General features: G+C 43.9%; 1 protein-coding gene across 5 annotated transcripts in view; it reads left to right on the forward strand.

The window, feature by feature from the left end:
• LOC138762747 (interleukin-12 receptor subunit beta-2-like) overlaps positions 1-25020 on the forward strand; it is a 107351-nt gene that overhangs the window by 14022 nt on the left and 68309 nt on the right. For 3 of the 5 annotated variants that reach the window (XM_069936321.1, XM_069936325.1, XM_069936324.1), the window contains exons 3-7: positions 1-62; positions 1732-1849; positions 12280-12449; positions 13302-13450; positions 21540-21693. The exon at positions 1-62 is cut by the window's left edge and continues 232 nt beyond it. In XM_069936321.1, coding sequence (XP_069792422.1) covers positions 1-62; positions 1732-1849; positions 12280-12449; positions 13302-13450; positions 21540-21693 — 653 coding nt within the window. Of the gene's footprint in view, positions 63-1731; positions 1850-5438; positions 5864-12279; positions 12450-13301; positions 13451-21539; positions 21694-25020 lie in introns of those variants that run through there. The other 2 variants (XM_069936322.1, XM_069936323.1) reach the window with 2 other exon arrangements.

Here is a 25020-nt window from a genome sequence, read left to right on the forward strand (position 1 = left end):
CCATGTTGAATGCCATGATGGAATCGACATGTCAGTGTATACAACGATCCTTCAATCTGGTTGTAAGTATGTGTTTCAATCATTTGTTTTCATAAATATCTTTTCCTTTATGATGAGAAGTATGGATTGGCCATTTAAGTCTTAAGACCGTAAAATGATTATGATAATAATTATTGTAATAATGTTAATTGCTATACAGATAAGTACAATATACATATGCACCAAAATTCCTATTTGCTGCACCCAGATACTTTTGCAAAAAAAAAACAACTGCAGTAAAATACATTAAAGTATCTCAGTACAGAAATAGATAATAAAATGCATTTTTTTAAACATTCAGTAGAATAAATAGTGCAACAGTGCAGACAGGGTCTTTTGGTGGTCCATAACCATTTTTACTTTATAGTTAGTGCAGTAAGGAGAGGTTCATCTCTTAAATTAGGTGGATGCTAAGTTAGGTGGCAGCACGATTCGTGAAGCAGTTAATGCAACACTATGGCAGCACCAGTGATCCAGGTTTGAATCTGGCACTATCTGTAAGGAGTTTGACCATTCTCTCTGTGATCTGAGTGGATTTCTCTGGGTGCTCAGGTTTCCTCCCATGTTCCAAAGACAATACGAGGTTAGTAGATTTATTGGTTGCATGGGTGTCTTTGTGCGGCACAGGTTCATGGGCTGGAAGGGGCCAGTTACCATGATGTGTCTCTAAAAAAATTTTTTTTTTAATTAAGGAAGCCCAGGTAAAGACCTAATATGAAAGCTATTCTAATAGAGTGTGAGAACAGGGCAGTAAGTTCATCACCAGTGGTACTTTATAGCTCCAGGAACGCCTTGGGAAGGCAGTGTGAAATGTATCACTTTCCCATCAGTGAAAAAGCTGGTCTAAGAAGTGGGCCACATTTCAATGCTGCTGGAAAGCTGGCACTTTGGATGGGTGTTTCACTGCAGTTTTAGTCTGCGCTGGTATCCAGCAACAGATCTTGAAGGAGAATAATCATTGAGTCTAGGGCAGCACCTGTCCACTTTTTACTTCAGGAGCCCAAGAGTGAATTGCTGGAATTTTTTTTTTGCTGTTACTAAATAAGTAATTTACTTGCCTTTAGTTCTTTGTGTCATTCAACTGACTGGAGCAATCAAGCCTCAAACTTGGCCCATTGCCCAATTTCATATGGGTCCAGATTAATTCAGGCAGGTTCTGAACCACTCAATTAAAGATTCCAACAAATATGGTGGTGTAATTTCAGTGGGACAGTAAAAAAAATGATGGTTTTAATTTGTCTGCCATCCCCTTTCAATTGGATTTGTCATGTTAGATATTGCTCTCTCATTTTGATGTATCACCAAACATAGGATCTTGATTATATAATCTTGGTTTTTTAAGAGCTGTTTAAAAAAATCTATCACTACTTTATATGTAAAATTAAGCTCTGTAGTTTATGATTTAAATATTGGCAATTGTATTCAGCTTGTTTTTATTGCAGAATCACTTAAAGTAACAATTAGTTGTGTTTTGTGCAGGAACTTCTGATTCTGACATTTGTTGAAAATCATGTCAATGCTGAAGTAAATTCCTTAATTATTATCAAAAAAAATATCAGTTCAAAAGACCTAAGAACCCTCTCTGCTTCATTTATATTATATAGTTACTGACACTGAAGCAGTGACTTGGGGCATGATGCCAGATCTCAAATGATGCAAAGATGTTAACAAAGCTGTGATTTATGTGGCTAGATCCACCGGACCAGCCAAGCGATTTGAAGTGCATATGGAAACATAACAACATGCAATGTACATGGAACGTAGGGAACCAGACATTTCTATCGACTCAATACGCTCTCCATGTCCAAAGGTGAGTGGGCAGATACACATTTTGCAGCTGAGAATTTGGGTGTCACTGATGCAGTTTCATAAGTTACTAAATGTGATCTAAATGAGTTTGCTAAATGTTACTGGGATGCCATCTATATCTGGAACCCACCATTCTTCACTGAATCTTCAGTAGCTATTTGAAGAGGGGGCACAAACAAGACTGCCTGTAAATTGGAGAAGCAATGCCTAATTTTCCGTCTGGGCATTCTCCAACCGGATGGAATAAACATCAACTTCTCTGGTTTCTGCTAAGCCTACTCCTCATTCTCCCTCTCCCTCTCATCCCTCTATCTTATTTCCTCCAGCTCTCCACACCCTTCCCTCTCCAATTACGCTCATCCCCCTCCCTCCCCATTTGCTGGTGTGCTCCTCCCCACCCTGTTGCCCCCTGCCCATAGGGTGCCTGCCTATATTTTGCTCATACCTTGCCAAAGGCCTAAACCCTAAATGTTGGCTATGTATCTTTATCTTTGCTATATAAAGTACACTATTTGACCTGCTGAGTTTCTCCAACATTATGCTTTTATGTCAATCATGATGTCTGCAGACTTCCGTGTTTTACTCCTGCCAGTCTCTTGGGCTATCTTTCCCAACCTAGCTCAATGGAAACTTTTTATAAATGAGGTAAATTTGTCCAAAGCAGTGAATAGGCTCTTCATTCAAAATCTGGCACCAAGCCAAGTGTCAAGGAATATTAATACATTTGATTTCCTTGAACAATGAACCTGTCCTGAAAAATAGTGGATGTATGGTACTTAGGTTTCCAGAAAGCATTGAAAAATGTGACACATCAAAGCAGTTGTAAATTTAAAAAGCCCTGCAGATGCTGGAAGGTTTATTAAATTAATACCTGAAATTGCAGATTACCTTCTGAAGAAAGGGTAGATAGTCTAGGCTTGTATCTGCAGGTGTTTAGGTAAGTGAGAGGGAACATCAATGAAATATCAAAGATCCGGGGGATTTGACAATGAATGAAGTGAGGATTTTCCTATTCTGAAAGAATCTGGAACTAGGCATTATCATTTAAAAAGAAGGTGCTGCTCACTTGGGAATGAGATGTGGAAATTTGTTTATCAGGTATTCATGGATCTTTAGAACTCTCTTCCTCAAAGGGTGGTAAAAAGAGAGCCTCTATTTGGAGACAAAGTTGATAACCAAGGAGATCAGCCATGATCTTACTGAATGGTGCAGGCTTGAGGTGCAAGGATGGCGGGATTGTAATGTGTTCAGGATCAGGATGGATTGGACTGGGAAGCTTAAAAACATGCTCAAAATGTATTTTTTAACCTTGAGCAAGCAAGACCCCCTTAAAGCATTTTAAAGCTGAGGTGAGGAATTTAAGAGCAAGGAGGTCTCACTAGAACTATACAATCACCTCTTAGGCCATGCTGCATCTTTGTTCCGGTCATTTCATTGGAAAATGTGATTGCACAAGAGGGGACTTGATGAAGGGTCTGCAATGTCAACATTTCTTTCTCCCACTGACCCTCTGAGTTCCTCCAGCAGACTGAATTTTGCTCCAGATTTTTCAGCATCTACAGTCTCTTGCACCTCCAAATACCAATCATAAGTTGTTTCCCTCCCCCCCCCACCCCCCCCCCCCCCCCACCCACCATTACTGGCACTTATGGTGCTGTTCTGTAGAAATATGCATTGTGGTTAGAGATGCTGTGCCGGCATCTCACAGAGACCTTTTTGTAGTCATAGCATTCTGAACGGGGGTCATTTGATTTGGTAATGTGAAGCGATGTTTTCTCATTTTATAGATGCATTTTAAATCTTTCTAGCACTTAATTGTTTCTCTTAAAGTGTCATCTGTGGCAGGATAATTCTAGCCACAAAACCAAACTGTCATCACATGTGAATTTTTACTTAAGTTCTGATTTCAATAATAACAAATCAAGTGTTAAACCATGAGTTCCTCTGGTAATTAACCTCAACTACAGGCTTTCAAAGCAGAAGCTGGAACTCTCCAAATATTTGGTGAACTTTTATGATTAAGGTTTTAAAAAAACCATCATTTTTACTGAAAATGATCAGTGGATAGATTCTCACAGGGAATGGCTGAGGCAAGCTCCATTTTATGGCATGATCATTATTTAGGTACAAATATCTGACGTAGTGTGTGGACAAGAAAAACAACATTACCATAGAACCATAAAACACTACAGCACAGAAAACAGGCCATTCAGCCCTTCTAGTTTGTGCCAACCACTATTTTGCTAGTCCTGCTGACCTGCTCCCACTCCATGGAGATGATGTTGAGAAGTTTGGTGCAGAAAGGGCATTGAAACTCCCTCCACCAATAACAACTTGAGATTAAGAAAACTGAAAATTTCACAATGGGTGGATTTTTGTTAGGTAATGTAGTTAATGATTACAGAATAAAAAATGGGGCATGGAATAAAATTTGGAGCATCTTTGCAAATCCCCTACATTAGTTTTCATATGGAATCTGACAGCATTCAGCACTATATTTCTGCCATCTCCCTTATCTCACCCAACTCCTTTCCCACATTGTCTCCAAGTTATCAGCTTGTTAATTGTCACCCAGAAAAGAGGGAAAAAAACAGAAATTTTCTCCAAATATTAGAAAAAAATCAAAATGTCTTTCTTAAATAAAGGCACAATATTAACCACACTCCAGTTTTCTGGCATCTCACCTCTGTCTCATAACGATGCCAAGTATCTCAGTCACCACTCATACAACTTCTTCCCTAGCTTCCCACACTGGGATGCATTTCATTATGCAATGGAAAATTTATCCTCTTTTATGCATTTTAAGACTTCACTTCTGTAATGTGGACTCTCTTTAAGACATCACTTTTCGATTCCCCAAGTTCCTTAGTCACCATGCCTTTCTTCAGGGTAAATACAGATTAAAAGATTTATTTAGAGCCTTGCCCATCTGTGGATTTACATAGATGACCATATTAATCTTTACAGGGCCCTATTATCTTCCAAGTTACTGTTTTGCCTTTAAATGTCTTAGGATTCTTCCTAACCCTATTATTCAGAGCTATTTCATACACCCTCTTTGCCATCCTGATTTCCCTCAAATGAACCCCTACATCCTCTGTGGTCCTCATTAGATTCACTTGGTTTCACATGTCTCACTGGACATGTGCCTATTTTTTCTTGACCTGATCCACCATGTTTAAATATTGTAAAGATTTTTCAATTTTTAATTTAAATCAGAAACATAGCATTCTGTCTTCAACCACATCAACAGTTGTCAAACATTTATTAATGTCCAACTTCATTGAAGCAATTTCCCCAGACATATCAGTTATTCTGAGTCTAATATCAGCAAATTGTTCATCAACATTCTGAAATCTGGGACGTCATATAATTCATCATACTTTAATTTTGCTTAGTTATCGTTTCCAACATAATCATCATATCAGGACCAGGCGTAGTGAATTTATATGGTGAAGGTCATTTTAAAGTTCTAGGTGTACCTTCCACTTTAGCAGCAGCCATTAAAAGTTTGTTATCTTCTTCCTCCAAATAATTATCTAATCCTTCTTCCACTTCTTCTTGTAGTAGGTTGGCTTCCCTAGTGACCTGACTGTGGGTCTGGATACCTCTCCACGTCGAGTCGACATCATCAGCCCGACAGTGAATGGGTCCCCCCACAGCCTTGGCTCACTTGAGAGACTCGCACATGCGTGCTGCAGCATGCATCCCGGCATCAGCGGTAGCGCGAGAATGAATTTCCAGAGATGTCACTTCAGCACACAGCGTCAGTGGCGCGCTAGTGTGCTCAACATCACGTCCCCTGACACCCCCCCCCCAGCACTAGGCCACGCTACCAGAGGCGCTCAATGCAGTGCCACCATGCAACTCCTGGAGCGATGCCAGGGAGGTTGCGGTGGCACCATCTTGCGTCGCTGCATGCACGGAGGACGCCACTGCAACATTCAACCTGGCTGGAGAACTGCGCTGAGGCTTCAGATCCATTTGAAATTGATCTTGAGGCTTCAAATCGTCGGTAGGCCCAGAGTCTTCACTTTTTTCAAGTACTTTAAAATGCAATTCTTTTGATTGTTGAACTTTCCCTCTTCTCATCATTTTCATTCTCAAGTCATAAACAATTTTTCCTTGTAATTTTCAGATGTTTATCAAGTCATTAAATTCGGGTTTTAAACTATCCAGTTGAGGAGAGATGAGTTCCCATGTCTTCACCCTATGCTATCTTGCCACGCGCCCCCCCCCCTCATTACACTCACCAGAACACTGTTTCCCCTAATCCCTTTACACTCATCAGACACTATTTCCCAATGGTCTCTTTAAACTCACATCAGGAATTTTGTTTTTATATTTCTGTGTAATACCTTAAAAATGGAACTAAAAGTGAGTTATCTTATTACTTGAAATAACATCCAATCATCTGCAAAATCTGCCAGTCCCGGGGGGTGGGGGGGTCTTCTAGGGTATTTACAAATTCCAGTGGTCCAGAGGTCACCTTTATCACTGGGACCTTCGCAGGGCAGGCTCCTTGTCAATGATTTGTGGGGGTGGGCCGCTTGATGGTCAGACATGTCCGGAGTGGTCACGGCGGCCGGTGGCGCAAGCAGAATGATGCCTGATGGAGTGGGTATGTAGGTACAGGGCGGGTCTGTGGGGGGAGTGGTGTCCTGTGGAGAGGCAGCAGGTAGGTGTTGTCCTCATGTGCTTACGGAAGAGTACTAGTTCTGGAGACGTCAGCCACGCAGGCATGGAGACGCTAGTCACCCATTTCCTAGGAAAGGAGAAAAGGTGTTTGTGAGGGGTCTAATTAGAAGCTGTGCAGCCTCTTGCCAATTGTTGGTGGACCATCCTTTCATCCTCAGGGCCAGGAGGACCACCTTCCAGATTACCCCGTTTTCAAGTTCAACCTGCCTGTTGCCCCTGGGGTTGTAGCCAACCATGTGACTAGTCACAATGTCTCACTCTGTCAGGTACTGGTGTAGCTCCTCACTCATGAAGCCGTACCCCTAGTCGCTGTGGATTAATGTCGGGTATCCAAACATGGTGAAGATCTGTGCCAGCGCCTTGATAACAGAGGTGGTGGAGGTGTCGGGGCAAGGGATGGAGAAGGGTAAATGGGAGTATTTGTCTATGACCGCGATGAAATAGATGTTCTATTTCATGGAAGGCAGTTGTCCCTCGAAGTCAAAACTGAGTCACTCGAAAGGCCGAGTGGCTTTCACCACATGAGTCTGTGGTGAGTGGAAGAAGCGTGGTTTGCACTCCACACAGACCCTGCAGGACTCAGTCATGGTCCAGAGTTCTTGGATGGTGAAGGGGAGGTTCTAGGACTTAATTAAGTGATGCAGGCACGTGACACCAGGGTGGCAAAGGGTGTTGTGTAGCACCTACTGTTGTTTGGACTGCGCACTGGTGCAGGTCCGGGACAGGGCATCAGGAGAATCATTGAACTTCCCCAGTCTGTACTGGAGGTTGTAGCTGAATGTGGCCAGCTCGACTCTCCAGCGCAAGATCTTGTTGTTTTCGATCTTGTCTCACTGGGTATTGCTGAACATGAAAGCCACTGTGCACTGATCTGTGAGGAGGGTGAACCTTCTGCCAGCAAGGTAGTGGCACCAGGGGCAGACTGTTTCCATGATCACCTGGGCTTCCTTTTGGATGGCAGAGTGTCCAAGCTCTGAACCATGAAAGGTCCTGGGGAAAAAGGCCATGGGTCTGCCTCCTTGATTGAGGATGGCAACGAGGGCAACGTTAGAGGCATCACACTCCACCTGGAATGGGGTGGTCTCATCCATGGCCTGCATCGTGGCATTGGCGATGTCCTGTCTGATGCAGGGAAAGGCTGTTTTTGCCTCTGCGGGGAGAGGAAAGGTGGTGGCTTTGGCCAGTGGGCGGACCTTGTCTGAGAAGCGGGGGACCCACTGTGAGTAGTAAGAGAAGAGCCCTAGGCAACTACAGAAGGCCTTGAGCATGTGGGGGAGGAGCAGTTCTATTAGGGGGCACATGTGATTGGAGTCAGAACTGATGGCACCATGTTCCATGATGCACCCCAGGCTAGTGAGATGGATGGTACTGAACACATACTTCTCCCTATTGTAAGTGAGGGTTAACGACTCTGCTGTCTGGAGAAATCTCTCCAAATTGACATAATGGTCCTGCTGGTCACGGCCACAGATGGTGACATTGTCCAGGTACGGTAAGGTCACTTTTAGATTGTGCTGCTCTACCATGCGGTCCATCTCATGCTGAAAAAGGGAGACTCCATTTGTGACCCCAAACGGTACCCAACAGAACTGGTAGAGGCGTCCGTCTGCCTCAAAAGTGGTATAAGATTTATCCCGGGCGTGGATGGGGAGCTGCTGGTAGGCCGACTTCAGGTGGAGAAGACCCAGTAATGGGCTATCTCATTGACCATGGCAGTGATGCAGAGTAGTGTGTAGGCATCTACCTGGGTGTACAGGTTGATGGTTTGGTTATAATCGATGACCATCCTCAGTTTGCTGCCCCCTTTTACGACAAGGACCTGGGCTCTCCAGGGGCCGTTGAAGGGTTCTATAACTCTCTGTTTCACCTCAGCCTTGATAAAGGCCCTATCGGCTGCACAGTAGCACCTGCTTTTGGCCACTATTGGTTTTCAGTCCACCCTTAGGTAATTGAAAAGGGATGGCGGGGATACCTGAAGGGTGGAGAGTCTGCAGGTGGATTTGGAACTGTCGCTGGACTTTGTGTTGTGGATGGTGAGTGGGGGGAGTGGACAACTGAATGTAAGAGTGAGGCTGTGGAGGTGACACTGGAATTCTAGTCCCAGGATAACCAGGGCTCAGAACTTGGACATAACCAGTAGCCTGAACCCTTGGTGTGTCTCCTACCCCCACAGTCAAGTTAATTGAGCAGCACCCCTGTGCTGTGATCGAGTGGTGCTGGGACGCAAAAGCGATGGGGAAGTTTGCTGGGTACTCCAGACCACATTCAGGTGCACAAAGCTCTCAGTAACTGCTGCTATCAATCAGTATTTTGTTACCTTCCCATTGACAACGATGTCCATCATTGAGTGCCCGAGTCCATGGGAAATGTCCTCCATCTGCATGGTGGATGCTAGGACTGCCTTGAGGTCTGAGTCACTCCCCATTGACGGTTGTAGTGAGCAGCAGCCAGTGGGTGGACTTAGGAGCCTGGGGTGCGACGAATGCATGTTTCTGTGCGTGCACATGTTGACTACAATGTCTGGTCGGCGTGCCGATGCAGCTCGAACTGGTGCGGCTGGTGGTTGGCTGGCCCATGATGGCAGCCACAGGGGATGCACACGGTGTCAGCTCAGCCCGGCAGCACGACCAGAAGCGACATTATTGTTTCTGGCAAAAGTTTGGGGGTTGGGTGGCGAAAGATGGCAGTGCCTGTGGTGATTACTGCCTGCAGTTCATTTTCTTGATTATTTCCTCATCCTTTCTCGGATACTAATGCAATGGCAGTAGCGTGGTTCAGCGGTTAAGCCGGAAGTGATGTCAGTGTAGGTGGAAGCAACGGGCAGGATTATGGTATTGCCCAGCACTCACATGAAGGGGGCCAGAGGGTTGGGAAACACTCCCAGCTGGTCATGGAGGGCCACAGAACTCCCAGTGGGTTTGGAGAGGCACACTTTAGCAAAATGGCCTTTCTTCCCACATTGGGAGCAGTGCGGGTTCCTCATGGGACAGCTCTTTCGAGAGCACCTGTCTGGCCCACACTGGGACCCATAGTACTTACAATGGCGGCTGGTGCAGCAGCAGTAATCGTTTCTTCCTTGTGGGTCCCTTCAGTGACTGCTGTTGTTGTGTCGGCCAGACCAGTAAGTGGGGGAGGCGAGCATCGAAGACCTCCACATGGTGAGCTGCCAGTTCTAGGGAGCGGACCACTTCCATGATCCTGGCAAGGGAAGATTTATTCTCCTCCATCAGCCTCTGTGGAGTTGCCCTCGACCGCAGCCCTTGCACACATGTATCTTGAACAAGTTGCTCCACTTCCCCAACAGTCACACCAACTTCAATAGTGCACAGGCATGCTAGCTCTCACAGAGCCCTTAGGTAAGCGTTGGCCGTCTCACCTGGCTACTGTACTCTGATGCTGAACAGGTACCAGGCGTAGAGTATATTTGTCGGGGGCCAGTACATACCTTCCAGGGTGGCCATTGCAGGCTCAAAGTCTGTGCAGTCTCTGATGGCCTGAAAAGCAAGGGGGCCCAGCTTGGTGTGTAGGACCATGAGCTTCTGGTTCATATTAATGACATCCACTTGAGAGTGGATGATCGCCTTGATCATATGCTTCCAGATCTCAAAATATGCTGGAACATCTGGGTGCTGAGGGTCTATGTCCAGTCTCTCAAGGGTGAGGAATCTCTCCATGGTTCTCAAAATTTTAAGCTGATTAAATTGTGATGCACTGTGGTGCAGCAAACAAACACAAAACTCGAGAAGACTGTACTATAGGCTTTAATCAGCTTAAAGTTGAACACCACGTCTCTGTAGTCTCTGATTCGACGTACCCGACTAATTTAGGAAGGGGCTGGCTCAAGTTTTTATATGGGCTGGTGATTGACAGCTGGCAGGTGGGGCCAGCTTCCCAGGTTGCCTACCTGCAGTTACCATCTGGAGTAGGCCGGTAGGAGTGTGGCCAGTGTAGTGGTGGTATCACCACCTTCCTCCAGCTCTCCTGTGTTTTAACTACAATCACAGCATCAGCACTCTAAACTGTGCACTCTTTTGGGATTACTGCCTGCAGTTCATTTTCTTGATTATTTCCTCATCCTTTCTCGGATACTAATGCAATGGTCAATGCATACCCTGAACAAAGTGTTCTGAATATTTACTAGAGAACAGAATAAATTGTATGAAAAGAGGAAGCAACAAGAAGTGTCCAAGTAGAGAAAGTAGTTATGAAATTAGGACTCAGGTTATTATGTGTAAATCTAAGCAGGAGAATGTTACATGAGATGCATTATTAAAGGGAATTCTGGCCCCTCTGTGAGGGATTTCATTTCTTCTGCCAATTACTTGGAGCAAGGCTTGTGTTCAGCTACCTCTCTCCCTTCCTGCTGAGCAAGTTGCCTGGGGGCCATGGAAGAGGCATGGTCTCTCTTTTGACAAGTACCTTGATGTACATGTAGTGACAACCTTAATTGTTTGTAAGAAACACATTCCAGTGATTGTAAGTCCTATAGTGCACACTTTGGCATAGTTCTGATGGAGTAGTATGCTGCTGGAAATTGTGTCTTGTTAACCAGAAGGGCATTTCAGATAGGCAAAAACTCGGGATGTAAAGGCGGAAAAAATCCGCCAAAATGCATTAAGACGTACCTGTCTGAATGTGCAGAGGCGGTCTCTGAGCCACATAATCCAACCCCTCTCCAAGAGGGATCATCTCCGCAGCGCAGCCCTCCGCTGATCGATCTGAATTGGCAGCTGCGCTAGGCGGCTGTTTGGGGACAGGGTGATTACGCCATCAACCCACGAAACATCTCCCCTCTCACCCCTCTCCCTCCAAAACAGGGGCAATCGGGACAGCGGGGACCAGCGGGCCAGTGGGGACCATCGGGGGAGGCTGGTGTGGTCTGGGACAGAAACACCGGGCCGCTTCGGCCTCGGTGCCGCTCTCTGCAGCTCAAAACGTGGCAGAGCAATGGCCGTCTTCCCTACCCATAATCCCCCACGCAGCTGAAACTGTTCTGGGAACCATAGAGCACGTATTGATGATGGGTGGTGCTACAGCACCAGTCGGCCCACCTCCACAAGGATGCGGAGGGCTCTACGAAGCCTTTGAAAGGGACGCTGGATCAGCCTTTTTGGGCTGCAGTCTGAAATGGTATGTTCAAGATTTCGAATCCGCCCCGTAGCCGGTCTCCAGGCGGAGGCCCGATCTGAAATGGCTTTAGAACTCTTTCACAAGAGGGTAAACCAAACTAAAATGTAATCTGAAGATAAAAAAAAGTGTTCCCCCCCCCCCCCCCCCCCATGTGTTGAGAAACATTTATTCCTCAAATACTATCACTCAAACAGATTATCTGATCATTATCCTACTTCTGTGCTTGGAAACTTGAGTTCTAATTAATTGCTATGTTTCTTGCATTTCAATAGTGATCATACCCTCAATTTGATTGTAAAGGACTGAGAAATACTCTGTTCTGAAATGCAAGTATTACATATCAACAGCTAACAAATTTTAAAATCAGGCTTGTGCCTTCTTTGGTGCCAGCTGGAAACATATCACCACAAACTTAATTTTAAATTGATAGTAATGTAGCATGATGGTGCAGAATGAAAAGAAAATTTTATTTTATGTTATGGGTCTTTTATATTTGTGAATTATTTTTACGATAATTTTAAGAACACCTGTAACCCTTTATTTTCATATAAGAGATTACATACTTTTTACATTGCATGAGATCTATATTATCTTGTATTACAGTATGACAACGGGTGAGGAACAGAGATTTTCAGCAGAATCTAAAACCAACATTGTCACTGTCCTAGGACAGTATCTTAAAGAAGTTTTCAAATACAAGGTTTGGGTTCAAGCTTCAAATGCATTAGGAAATGCAACATCCAAGGATTTAACTTTTGAGCTCGCTGACATAGGTACAGTATTATAATTCATACACTAACAAATGTATTTCAGGGCTTACATTATTCTAGTTCAGTAGACATACATTTAAATAATGTTACTGGGTCACATGCTTAGAAATGTACAGTGTCCTGATGAATCCACAATATAATTTCTGATGCTTTGTGGGCTGTGGGCAAGATTGGATTTTGTGTTAGTGAATCACAATACCAAACAAACCAAGGGGCTTAAAAACAGTGTTCATCCCTGTTGACACAAGTACAAGAAAAGAAGTGAATTTTAGTTTGGGACCCAGATACATAAAGTTCTGATCTTGTATAAAGGCATTCATGATGATCCAATGGGGCTCAAGCCCCCATTCATCTCAAATATGCCATCATCAGGGGAAATTGATGTCAGGTGATAATGTTGTACTTCAGGTGCTACACAATTCGCCTTATGACAGTCAGTAGATCAACTCGGAAACAAGGATTCAAGTTCGGCCTACTGTTCAGCAGGCAGGTTGTGCTTTAAATAAACATTTATTTGAAGTGGTACCCTTACAGCATATCAATGGTATCATCTAGGTGTATCTAGCCTAAACAGTTTTGGACCTGACTCAATCATAAACAAAAATGACAGAGATATGGGTAAAAAGTTGCAAACACATCCAGTACAGATCTGCTAGATCAGAAGCCTCTAAAATTTGCCGGTAGGACTAAAAAGCATAAATCACTGTACAGATGGATTTCAGATCTCCCACTGAAGTAATGGTCACTGATCAAAGGGAAATTCCCCAATACCACATTTTACAGAGGGGAGAATATTGGGGGAGTTATTAACCTAATTTTAATGCTAATTTGTCACACTCTTTTCTGTTCCAATAGTTATCCCTGACACTCCGAAAATCATAAAAGTTGAATTTATAAACAATTCAGCATCAAAGATGATTATTTACTGGAAAAAATCAACAGCAAGATCAAATTTTGAAGTGAAATATAGAATTAAATCAGATCCGGGAATCAGCTGGACTCTGGTAAGTTCCAGACTTGCAGCAAAATGTAGGTTACATTGCTTATATTATTCTGTTTTATCCTTTTATTCTTCCCCAGACAGATTTAATAATCAGTTGCTACCGGATCCATACTTGGCTCAGATTCTGCATTTGGAGCCTTCAGTTAATATTTATCTTTCAAATGGAATTAACCTTGGCTGTAATTAACCTCTTTTCCTCCAGTAATGGTCTTACCTTTTATGCTGTTTTTAACTAACAAATATACTCCAGCAATTTTTAAAAATCATTTTAGCCTTGAATTTAGTATGGTAAAGTAACCTGATTTAAAAATAAGTAAGTACTGAATGTGGGGCAGAGGAGTCTCTGGACAAGCATTAAAGTTTACTTTTGAAAACTTTGTGATAGGTCTGCATTTTTCTTCCTTTTCTTCTTTGGTGGATCCTCAGGATGGAGAGACTTGCTTCCATTCCAATTCTATGGGTTCTGAGGTGGCGGATGAGACCAGTGAACAATCTGTAGATTGTGTCATAAGTGGAACAAGAGATTGTTGTCAGGGAATATAGTATAGGAGATGTGCTCCTTCTGGCATTCCTGCTAGGCTTTGTAGGGTTCCAATCCAACACTCAAGGTTCTTAGTGCCTTCCCAGATGCTTTCTTGCCATTTTGATTGATCACAAGCCAATGTGGATGTTTTATTTCTTTTAGGAGATTTTGAGAACATCATTGAGGCATAGACAAAATGTTTTTTCCTTTCCATTTCTGATAGAGCTAGGAATACAGTGCTTATTTTAGGACTCTGGTTTTGTGCATGCAAGTGATGCCCATTGAAACTGGTAGAGTAATTCAATCCACAATGCTGCAGAAACTTTGGTGGGAGAGAATGCTGATCTGTTCACTTGGTCTCCAGTGTTTTGAGATGCCTGCTTTGGTAACCATAGTATCTGAAGTGTACAACAGGACAGGAATTACAGCTCCTGGCTGAACGAGAACTATGTACTGGGTTTGAAGTTTTGATATTCTGAAGTTCTTTTCCTCAAATGGCCAAAGGCTGTGTGATATATGGAAGGCAGTAATTAAGTCATTAACAATGCTAGGCTTTGCTGGGAGATGGTCTCGGACATATGGAAAGTGATCCATGTTTTCTACGGTCTCATTGAGGACCATTATTGTGAGGGGGAATGGTATTGTGCAGTTGTTGGAGATCTAAGTTTTCAATTCTTCAGTTCACTGAATTATTGATGACTCAATCTCCAAATGTGTCATTAACCTGCTACAGCATGATGTCTAAGATTGGGGTGACCTTGAATCTGGACTGGGTCAACAAAGATTGAACAGCTTCCAATTTGCCTTGTTGATTAGTTCCAAACAGTGGCAAGAGTTTGGAGGTGACATGCAGCAGTCTGGTGATAAAGTTAGAGAAGAAGCTGGGAGAGATGATGCATCCTTCAGTCTGCAATAGGATTGAGTTTGTAATGGATCCAGTTAGGCTCACAGTCAACATGTCATCAATCAGTAGACATCAGATGGATACCAACTTCTGAGAGCAGTCAAACATTGATTGATTCTCTGGAGGCACTCTCAGATGACAGATATGTCTCCACTGTCTTCCACAGGAAAGTTTTTTGGATGTCATAAAAACTTAACTGACTTTCATGGTGTAGAGCTCGTCGAAAGAATCAAAGACGTTGATCCAAACCAAGGCTTTTATTAGCAAAAGACAGGAGCTCTTCGCAGGTGGCCGACCAGTCCGGAATGATCCGATCTGGCTAGGGACACAACCCTTTAAGGCCCAGATAATAGCGTGGCTTAGCTCTCAGCCAATTGCTGTAAGCACAGTCTAGATACAGTAACTATATACACTATGTACATTGGTGATAGATCTGTACTATCACACATGGGATGAAATAAGATATCCATAACTGGTTTGGCCTATGTGGCTCCAGACCCATAGTGATATCGTTAATTCTCCTTTGAAATGGTTCAGCAAAAGGGGAAATGAGGACTGTCTATGAAGACTGGCTGCACCAACCATGCCCATATCTTGAGGAATGAATAAATGGAAAAGAATCCTCCTCTCATCCATTGTCTCCAGGTGGCTAGAGATATTCCATGAATGGGAGAGTGAGGGCAACGTCAGAGGCATCACACTTCACCTGGAATGGGGTGGTCTCATCCACAGCATGCATCGTGGCATTGGCGATGTCCTATCTGATGTGAGTGAAGGCCGCTTGCGCCTCAGCGAGGAGGGAAAATGTGATGGTTTGGGCCACTGGTTGGACCTTGTCTGAGAAGTGGGGGACCCTCTGGGAGTAGTAAGAGAAGTGCCCTAGGCACCTACGGAGGGCCTTGAGTGTGTGGGATAGGGGCGATGAAACTATGTTCCATGATGCACCCCAGGATGGCGAGGTGGGTGGTACTGAATATGCACTTCTCCCTGTTGTAAGTGAGATTGAGCTCCTCAGCCATCCAAAGTAATCTCTCCAAGTTGGCATCATGGTCCTGCTGGTTGGGGGCACAGATGGTGACATTGTCCAGGTACAGGAAGGTCACTCTTAGGTTGTGCCAGACTACCATGTGGTCCATCTCCTACTGAAACACGGACACTCCATTTGTGACACCAAATGGGACCCGGCAGAACTGGTAGAGGCACCCATCTGCCTCAAAGCTGATATAAGGTTTATCTAAGGCATGAATGGGGAGCTCATGGTAGGCCAACTTCAGATCAATTGTGGAGAAAACCCTGTAATGGGCTATCCCGTTGACCATGTCGGCGATGTGGGGCAGTGGGTAGGTGTCCATCTGGGTGTACCAGTTGATGGTATGGCTATAGTCGATGACCATCCTCAGTTTGCTGCCCCTTTTAAGGCAAGGACCTTGGATCTCCAGGGGCTGGTGCTGGGCTCTATAATTCCTTTCACCAGAAACTGTCTCACCTCTGCCTTGATAAAGGTCTGTTGACCGCACATTAACACCTGCTCTTGGCAGCTATGGGCTTACAGTCTGGGGTTAGGTAGTTTTTTTTTTTTTTTTTTTTTTTAAATTTTTTTATTTTTCACACCATAAATCACATTAGCCATGATATACACAATTTCTTTTTCACACATATACAGTGACTTTTTCTCCCCCCCCCTTTCCTCCCAAACCACACCCCCACCCCCCCCTCTCATCCATTTTAGGTATACAATCTAGGTTGCATTAAGCCAGTCAGACAATGTTGTCATTCAACAAAATTACACCAGAAATTCTACTGAGTCCATTCTTTTCTTTCCTTCTCCTTCCATCAACTTAGGTAATGTTTGTCCCCGGTAGGTTTTCGCTATTGTATTTAATGTAAGGCTCCTATACTTGTTCGAATATTTCAATATTATTTCTTAACCAATATGTTATTTTTTCTAATGGAATACATTTATTCATTTAAATTTGGTAGTTTATTCCTTTTAATTTGGTTATGTATTCCATTAATATTTAAAGACATATAGTTCAGCGTAGCCCTTTTATATTTTGTTTATCTTCTCTTTCCGTTTTTCCATCATTACCTTTCCTCCTTTTCCATTTCTGTTTTCTTATTTTCAACTCTTTATAAGACAACATTCCTACAACATCCAACATTTTCCTTATTCTCCTATTTCTATCTTATTTATCCCCAATCTCCCATTCACCTCCTGAGTTGTCCTTTATCCCTTGTCGGACAACCACATCTCCCCTCTCCATTTGGATTTGCGAATTCACTCGCAAGCGTCAACTGATTTTGCAGTGACCGCTATTTCCCCCCACCCCGCCTCCCCAGAAAAGATTTCACTTTTCATATGTCACAAAGGTCACTCTTTTAATTCCCTCCTTATTCTCTCTATTCCATTACCTTCCCTTATTAATTCTTGTCTATACTATCTATATTTTCCTCTAAGTACAGATACATTCACGTATGCTCCTTGTCTCTATTCACTCTTATACCTCTTTACCCGCATACATATCAATCGTGATCATTTTTACTCTCATTACCCGTCTTCATCCCTCAGTCTATTTTTGTCTTTACCCACATACATATCAATTGTGATCATTTTAACTCTCATTACCCGTCTTCCTCCCTCAGTCTATTTTTGTAATTGTTCTGCAAATTTTCGTGCTTCTTCTGGATCCGAGAATAGTCTGTTTTGTTGTCCTGGAATAAATATTTTCAATACCGCTGGATGCTTTAGTATAAATTTATACCCTTTCTTCCATAAAATCGCCTTTGCTGTATTGAACTCTTTTCTCTTCTTTAGGAGTTCAAAACTTATATCTGGATAAATGAAGATTTTTTGCCCTTTATACTCCAGTGGTTTGTTGCCCTCTCTTACTTTTTCCATTGTCTTCTCCAGTACCTTTTCTCTTGTAGTATATCTTAGGAATTTTACTACAATAGATCTTGGTTTTTGTTGTGGTTGTGGTTTAGAGGCCAATACTCTATGTGCCCTTTCTATTTCCAATTCTTGCTGTAGTTCTGGACATCCTAGGGTCTTAGGGATCCACTCTTTTATAAACTCCCTCATATTCTTGCCTTCTTCATCTTCCTTAAGGCCCACTATCTTTATGTTATTTCTTCTGTTATGGTTTTCCATTGTATCTATTTTTTGAGCTAGTAGTTCTTGTGTCTCTTTAGTTTTTTTATTAGATTTCTCCAATTTCTTTTTTAAGTCTTCTACCTCCATTTCTGCTGCTACTGCCCGCTCTTCCATCTTGTCCATTTTCTTTCCCATTTCTGTTAAGGTCATCTCCATTTTATTTATTTTCTCTTCTGTGTTGTTTATTCTTTTTCTTAAATCCTTAAATTCCTGTGTTTGCCATTCTTTAAATGATTCCATGTATCCTCTAATAAGAGCAAGTATATCCTTTACCTTGCCTTTCTTTTCTTCTTCTATTTCACCATACTCTTCCTCTTCTTCTTCCTCTGGGTTGGCCATCTGTTGTTTCTTTGTTGCCCTTTCCTCCTCTTCTTTCTTGTTTCTATTGTCTTCTGTGGTCTCTTCTTGCTGCAGGTGTTCTGCAGCTGTCGTTGCCGGCTGTGGAGATCGACTCCCCAGCTGGTCCCCCCTCCCGTCGGTGTGTTTTTTTTCATTCGCATCGCGCATGCGCGAAGTTTCGCGCATGCGCGGTTGCGCACTTTTGCTCGGCTCTGCGAGCCATTTTTGTAGTCCATTATTTACCGACCTGAGGGAGCGGGTTTCTCTCTCCGCAGCGGGCCTCTTCGGACAGGTAAGGCCTTCACCTTTTTCCTCCTTTGTCTTCTCTTCCTCTCTTCTTACCGTTGCTTTCGACTTTTCTTTTTTTGTCGCCATCTTCTTTCCACCTTTATACTCACTTTTCTGTAACTTTTATTTCTGTGCCTTTGTGTTTTCTCTTGTTTTTCCCGACTTTTCTGGAGAGGGCTGGAGTTCACCGTCCGGCCACTACTCCATCGCGTGACTCTGGGGTTAGGTAGTTGAAGAGGGATGGAGGGGGTACCTGTAGGGTGCAGAGCCTGCAGGTGAACTGGGGCAGTTGCTGGACTTTGTGCTGTGGATGGTGAGTGCGGGGAGTGGGCCACTGAAGGTAAAGGGTGAGGCTGTGGTGGTGACACTGGAAGTCAAGACCCAGGATAACTGGGGCACAGAGCATGGGCATGTCCCCCCCACCACCACCACTTTCAAATTCACTGAGCAGCACCCTAGTGCCATGATGGGGTAGTTCTGGGCCATGAAAGCGATCATGAAGTTCGTTGGGTACACTTTGAGTTTCAGCATATGGATCACATTCGGATGCACAAAGCTCTCAGTCCGACCACTATAAAACAGGCATTTTATTACTTTCCCATTGACAGCGATGTCCATCATTGAGTGCCCGAGTCCATGGGGATGTCCTCTGTTAGTGTGGTGAACACTAGGACCACCTCGGGGTCCAAGTTGCTGCTCCCCAATGGTTGTGGCAAGTAATAGCTAGTGGCTGCCTTTCGGAGCATGGGGTGTGGCGAGTGAGCAGTTTTGCATGTGTGCGTGTTGACCACGTTGTCTGGTCGGCAAGTCAGGTGAGTTGGGGTGGTTGGGGCTGGGTTGGCCCATAATGGCGGCACCAGGAGATGCACATGGTGTTGGTGTGGTCAGGCGACTCAACCGGAAGTGGCGTCAGAAGCGGCATTGTTGGTGTGAGGGAAATTGATGCCATTGGTGCAGGTGGAAGTTGGCGGCACCCATGGTGAGCATATGGCGGCCACGTGATTAGATGGCTGGACCAGAAGTGACATCCTCAGGGTGGGCAGAAATGGCGGACGGAGCAATGGTGCTGTCTGGCATCTGAATGTGGGGGTGTCCAGAGAGTTGGAAGGGGCTCCCGATTGGTTGCACAGGGCCGCAGTGCTCCCAGTGGGGTTGGAGAGGCACACTTTAGTGAAGTGGCCTTTCTTGCCACATCAGGAGCAATACAAGTTCCTCACAGGGCAGTTTTTATGGGAGCGCCTGCCTGACCCACACCGGGACCCGCAGTACTTACAGCAGCAGATTATGCTGGCGTCGGTGATCATCTCTTCCATGTGGGGCCCCTCAACAACTGCTGTTGTCGCCGTTGGCCAGGCCAAAGGTTGGGGGAGGTGAGCATCGAAGGCCTCTACATGGTGAGCTGCAGCTTCTAGTGAGCGTACCATCTCCATGATCCTGGTAAGGGAGGCATTATTCTCCTCCAACAGTCTCTGTCAAGTCACCCCACCTCCCCAGCAGTCACCCCAGCTTCAATCATGCATGGGTGTGCTAGTTCTTGCAGTGCCCCCAGGTAAGCATCTTCCGTCTCACTTGGCTGCTGTACCCTGTAGGTAGTGGGCGTAGAGTATGTTCATCGGGGGCCAGTACATGCCTTCCAGGATGACCATCGCTAGTTCGAAATCCATGCAGTCTCGGATAGCGCGTGGGCCCTGCTTAGTGCAAAGTACCATGAGTCTTTTCTGGTTAGTGTTGACCATCTCAGCTTGTATGTGGATGATCACATCAATTGCATGCTTCCAGATCTCAAAGTATGCTGTAGCGCCCGGGTGTTGAGGGTCCATATCCAGCTTCTCGATTGTGAGGAACTTCTCCATGGTCCTTTTAATTTTAAGCTAATTAAATTGTGAGTGCTGCTGTGCGAAAGATTCTGACACAAAGTCCACAGACTGTACAACAGGCTTTAATTAGCTTAAACTTGTACACCAGTCTTAGTATCTTTGCTGGCCCCACATGTGTCTGACTGTCCTTTGCTGGCTCCACGTATGTCTAATTGTCCCCCAAAGTGTTCCATTCAAATCTTTAAACAGGCCAGTGATTGACAGCCGGCAGATGGGGCCAGCCTCCCAGGTTACCTACCTGCAGGTACAGTGGTTGCCCCCTGCAGTAGGCTGGTAGGAGTGCGGCCAGTTTAGTGGTTAATTCGCCACAGATGCTTGCCAGCATTTTCTCATACTTTGACGAAGGGATTAAGCCCAAAACATCAGTTATGTATCTTTACCTTTGGAACATAAAGGACACTATTTGGCCTGCTGACCTTCTCCAGCATTGTCTGTTTTTTACTTCAACCACAGTTTCTACAGAATTTTGTGACTTACATCATACTTGGGCACTTGCTGCACACTTTTTCACTGGAGCTTGTGGTTACGTGAAATTCAAAGGCAATCAAGTAACTACAGAACAACTGAGAAGAAGCAGAAATTCTAAAAAACAGGTTTTAATAAACAACTCTGTTGGTACAGGCCAGTGCATCCAAAAGTTAAAATTCTATTCCCTTACAAGAGTATAGTTCTCGTAGGATGGAGATTTTATCATCTTTGTTGTATTTTCAGTAGGTAATTATATCTGTTGTGTAACACTTTAATATTAGTACAAAGTGCAACAAATCGTTCTACTTTATTGAAACGACCAGATTATGCCTGTTTCTGTGCATTTTTCTTTGTAAGCAGCAAAATTTTACTTCTTTGTGAAGTTCCTTTGAACAGGTAACATTAATGTGCATTGTGATAACAAAGGCATTTTTGCTGTAAGGTTGTATTGTGTGATAAATGCTGCAGTACGACTAAATATTTTTAATTCCTTGGACATAAAATTATAATATGTTTTTTTCCTATTATCAATTTTAGATTGCTAAAAATGACATAATTGGCAATTCAAGCTATCTTAACAACTGTGAGCCATTCAGGGAATATGAGTTTCAGATCCGCTGCAGCCATGTTCGAGGTAATAAGTACTGGAGTAGATGGAGCAAGTCTTTTATAATCAAAACCCCTGAGGCAGGTGAGTTATTGTGTGTGTGTGTGTGTGTGTGTGTGTGTGTGTGTGTGTGTGTGTGTGTGTGTGTGTGTGTGTGTGTGTGTGTGTGTGTGTGTGTGTGTGTGTGTGTGTGTGTGTGTGTGTGTGTGTTTGTGTGTGTGTGTGTGTGTGTGTGTGTGTGTGTTGTGGGAGAAGAAGAAATTAGATATGGACAGTAAACTTAATATTGTGCACAATATCTCTACTTGCTTAAAATTAATTCTGTTATAGAGAGGACATTACAGAAGGATTAGGTTAGGTCCTGGGTGCCCATTCCCTTCAGACTGTAAGAGGTAAATATTCTACTTAGTCTTTTACTTCCCACCCACTGAGTACTAATTGGAAACAACATCTCCTCCTCACTGATTATCAGCACTTAGCACACTGCTCTACTCGTTGTATACCCACGACTGTGTGGCCAGACATAATTCCAATGCCATCAAGAAGTTTGCTGATGGCAATACAGCTGCCGGCAGAATCACAAATGGCAATAAGGAAATGTACAGGAGGGAAATAGATCAGCTCACTGAATGGTGTACCGACAACCTTGCACTCAATATCAGCAAAACCAAGGAGATAATTGTGGACTTCAGGAGGAGGTCAGGGGAACATGACCCAGTCCTCATCAAGGGCTTAGTAGTGGAGAGGGTCAAGAACTTCAAATTCTTGGGTGTGAACATCTGTCCTGGAGCCTCCGCATTTGTGCAAGAAGGCTCACCAGTGGCTATTCTTTGTGAGGTGTCTGAGGAGATTCTGTATGTCATCAAAGATTCTCGAAAACTTATATAGGTGTACCATGAAGAGCATTCTGGCTGGCTGCATCACTGCCTGGTATGGAGGCGCCAACTCTCAGGTCAAGAATAAGCTCCAGAGGATTGTTAACTTGGCCTGCAACATCACAGGCACCAGACTTCACTCCATTGAGGACATTTAAATAAGACAGTGACTTAAAAAAGCAGCCTCTGTCCTCAAAGACCCCCACCACCCAGGCTGTGCTCTCTTCACTCTGCTACCATCGGGGAAAAGGAACAGGAGCCTAAAGAGAAGCACTCAGCGGCACAAGGACAGCTTCTTCCCGCTGCCATCAGATCCCTGAATAATCAATGAATCAACAGCACTGCCTTACTTTTCATGCAGTATTCTTTTTATATAGTAATGTTATAAGGTAGTTTGCACTGCAATGCTGCCACAAAGCACCAAATTTCATGACTTGTTCATGATAATAAATTCTGATTCTGATTCTGATCATTAATCTCCGGTAGTTTTTGTATATTACCTTCCCTTAACCACTTATCATCACCTACCTTCACTAACCTTTTCATTTTTCTGAAGCATTTTCATTTCTTTCCTTCCCACTCTGCACCACATTACTCCCACTTCTTGCTATCTGAACATGTAACTTTTGGGCAGGGATCTTTCTGATATGAAGAGAGATTGGTTACCTGCAGCACCTGAGGAGTCTACTCCAGTAATTCAAGTTATCAAGTCACTTTTATTTATCATTCATACCATGCTTGCACAGTAGAGACGAGATAGTGTTTCTCCGGGACCACAGAGCATATTTGCATAAATAGAAGTTAGAATAAAAGTTAAACACATTGAGATATTAAAATATTAAGATGTATACCATAAAGGTCCATGATACATTATCCACATATGACCTTGGAATTCAGGAGCTTCATGGCTTGGGGGAACAAACTGTTGCCCAATCTGGACATAAGGGCCCACGTGCTACAGTACCTCCTACCAGATGGCAGAAGGGAAGTCAGTTTACATGAGGGGTGTGTGGAGTCCTTCACAATGTTTATTGCTTTCGCCTGCATTGAGTGTTACAGATGTCCCTCATGGTAGGAAGAGAGCGCCCAATGATTTTTTCCGCTGACTTCATTATCCTCTGCAGGGTCTTGCGGTTCGAGGTGGTACAGCTTCCAAACCAGGCGGTGATGCAGTTGCACAGGATGTTCTCGATACATTCTCTGTAGAATGTAGTGAGGATAGAGGGTGGAAGATTATCTTTTCTCAGCCTTCGCAGGAAGTAGAGGCACTGCTAGGTTTTCTTGGTTATGGAGCTGGTGTTAAGGGACCAGGTGAGATTCTCCACCAAGTGCACTCCAAGGAACTTGATCATTCTGACAACCTCAACAGTCGAGCCATCAATAGTCACCGGACCCTCCTGATACAAGTTCAGATACAAGTTGTTGGCTCTGCAACAGTCCATTAGCGACTGCACCTCATCTCTGTACATTGACACCTTATTCTTACTGATAAGGCCCATCACGGTCGTGTTGTCAGCGAACGATGATTTGGTTCGAGCTGTGTTTTGCTGCACAGTCAGGGGTTGGCAGAGTGAACAGCAGTGGACTAAGCATGCAGCCATGGGGTGGTGGGGGGTGGGGGGGGCTGCTCAGTGTGATGGCCTTAGAAGTGCTGTTACTGTTCTGGACTGCTTGAGACTTCCCTGACAGGAAGTCAAAAATCCAGTTGCAGAGGGAGGTGTTTAGTCCCAGCAGGCTCAACTTTCTTATCTTGTCCAAACCAACATTGCTGTAATATTAGAAGGTTGAAGAGATATTGATATTGACCTGAGGAATGACTAGGCCTCGAGGGTCATTACTATGCCGTACCTGTATTGAGTTACAGGTGCATCCGCCAAAATGAGTTGGTGTGGTAGTAAAGCAAGCATTACTTGCATGCTAGGTTATAAAAATATATCATGTGCTACTAAGTCTCATTGGAGTGGCGCGGTGAGCACAGAGCTGAAACAGTGCCATTGACAAAGATTTAAATCCGGTACTTTTACATTCTTCCTGTGTCTACGTGGGTTTCCCTCAGGTGCTCTGGTTTCCTTCCACCCTCCAAAACATACTGGGGGCTGCAGGTCAATTGGGTGTCATTTTTTGGCACAGGCTCGCGGGCTGAAAGGGCCTGTTACCGTGCTGTATGTCTAAATTTTAATTGGGTTCAAGAATCCACTAGCTGGTCTGGTTCAAAAAGTGACAGTAGTCATATCCTATGAATGGAGGGAAATATCAGCCATTGGTGATGTTGTACTCAATATCCATGGCTGCCTACTGGTCATTAGATATACTTGGCATAATAATACTTCCTGAGGTATTCATTGGTCATTTATAGGTGCCACTGTATCCATGGATCACTAGATTCAGGTGGAAAAAGAGAAAAACAAGCAAAAAAGAATATAAATCTCTTGCAAATTACCTGAAATGTTATTCAATTGCCAATTTTTTGATGATAATTTAAATAGTTTTTCACATTCAAATTAGATAGCACATTTCCATTTCTTTCTTGCTCTAT

This window comes from Narcine bancroftii, chromosome 5, assembly GCF_036971445.1.
Source record: "Narcine bancroftii isolate sNarBan1 chromosome 5, sNarBan1.hap1, whole genome shotgun sequence".
Lineage (NCBI taxonomy): Eukaryota > Metazoa > Chordata > Chondrichthyes > Torpediniformes > Narcinidae > Narcine > Narcine bancroftii.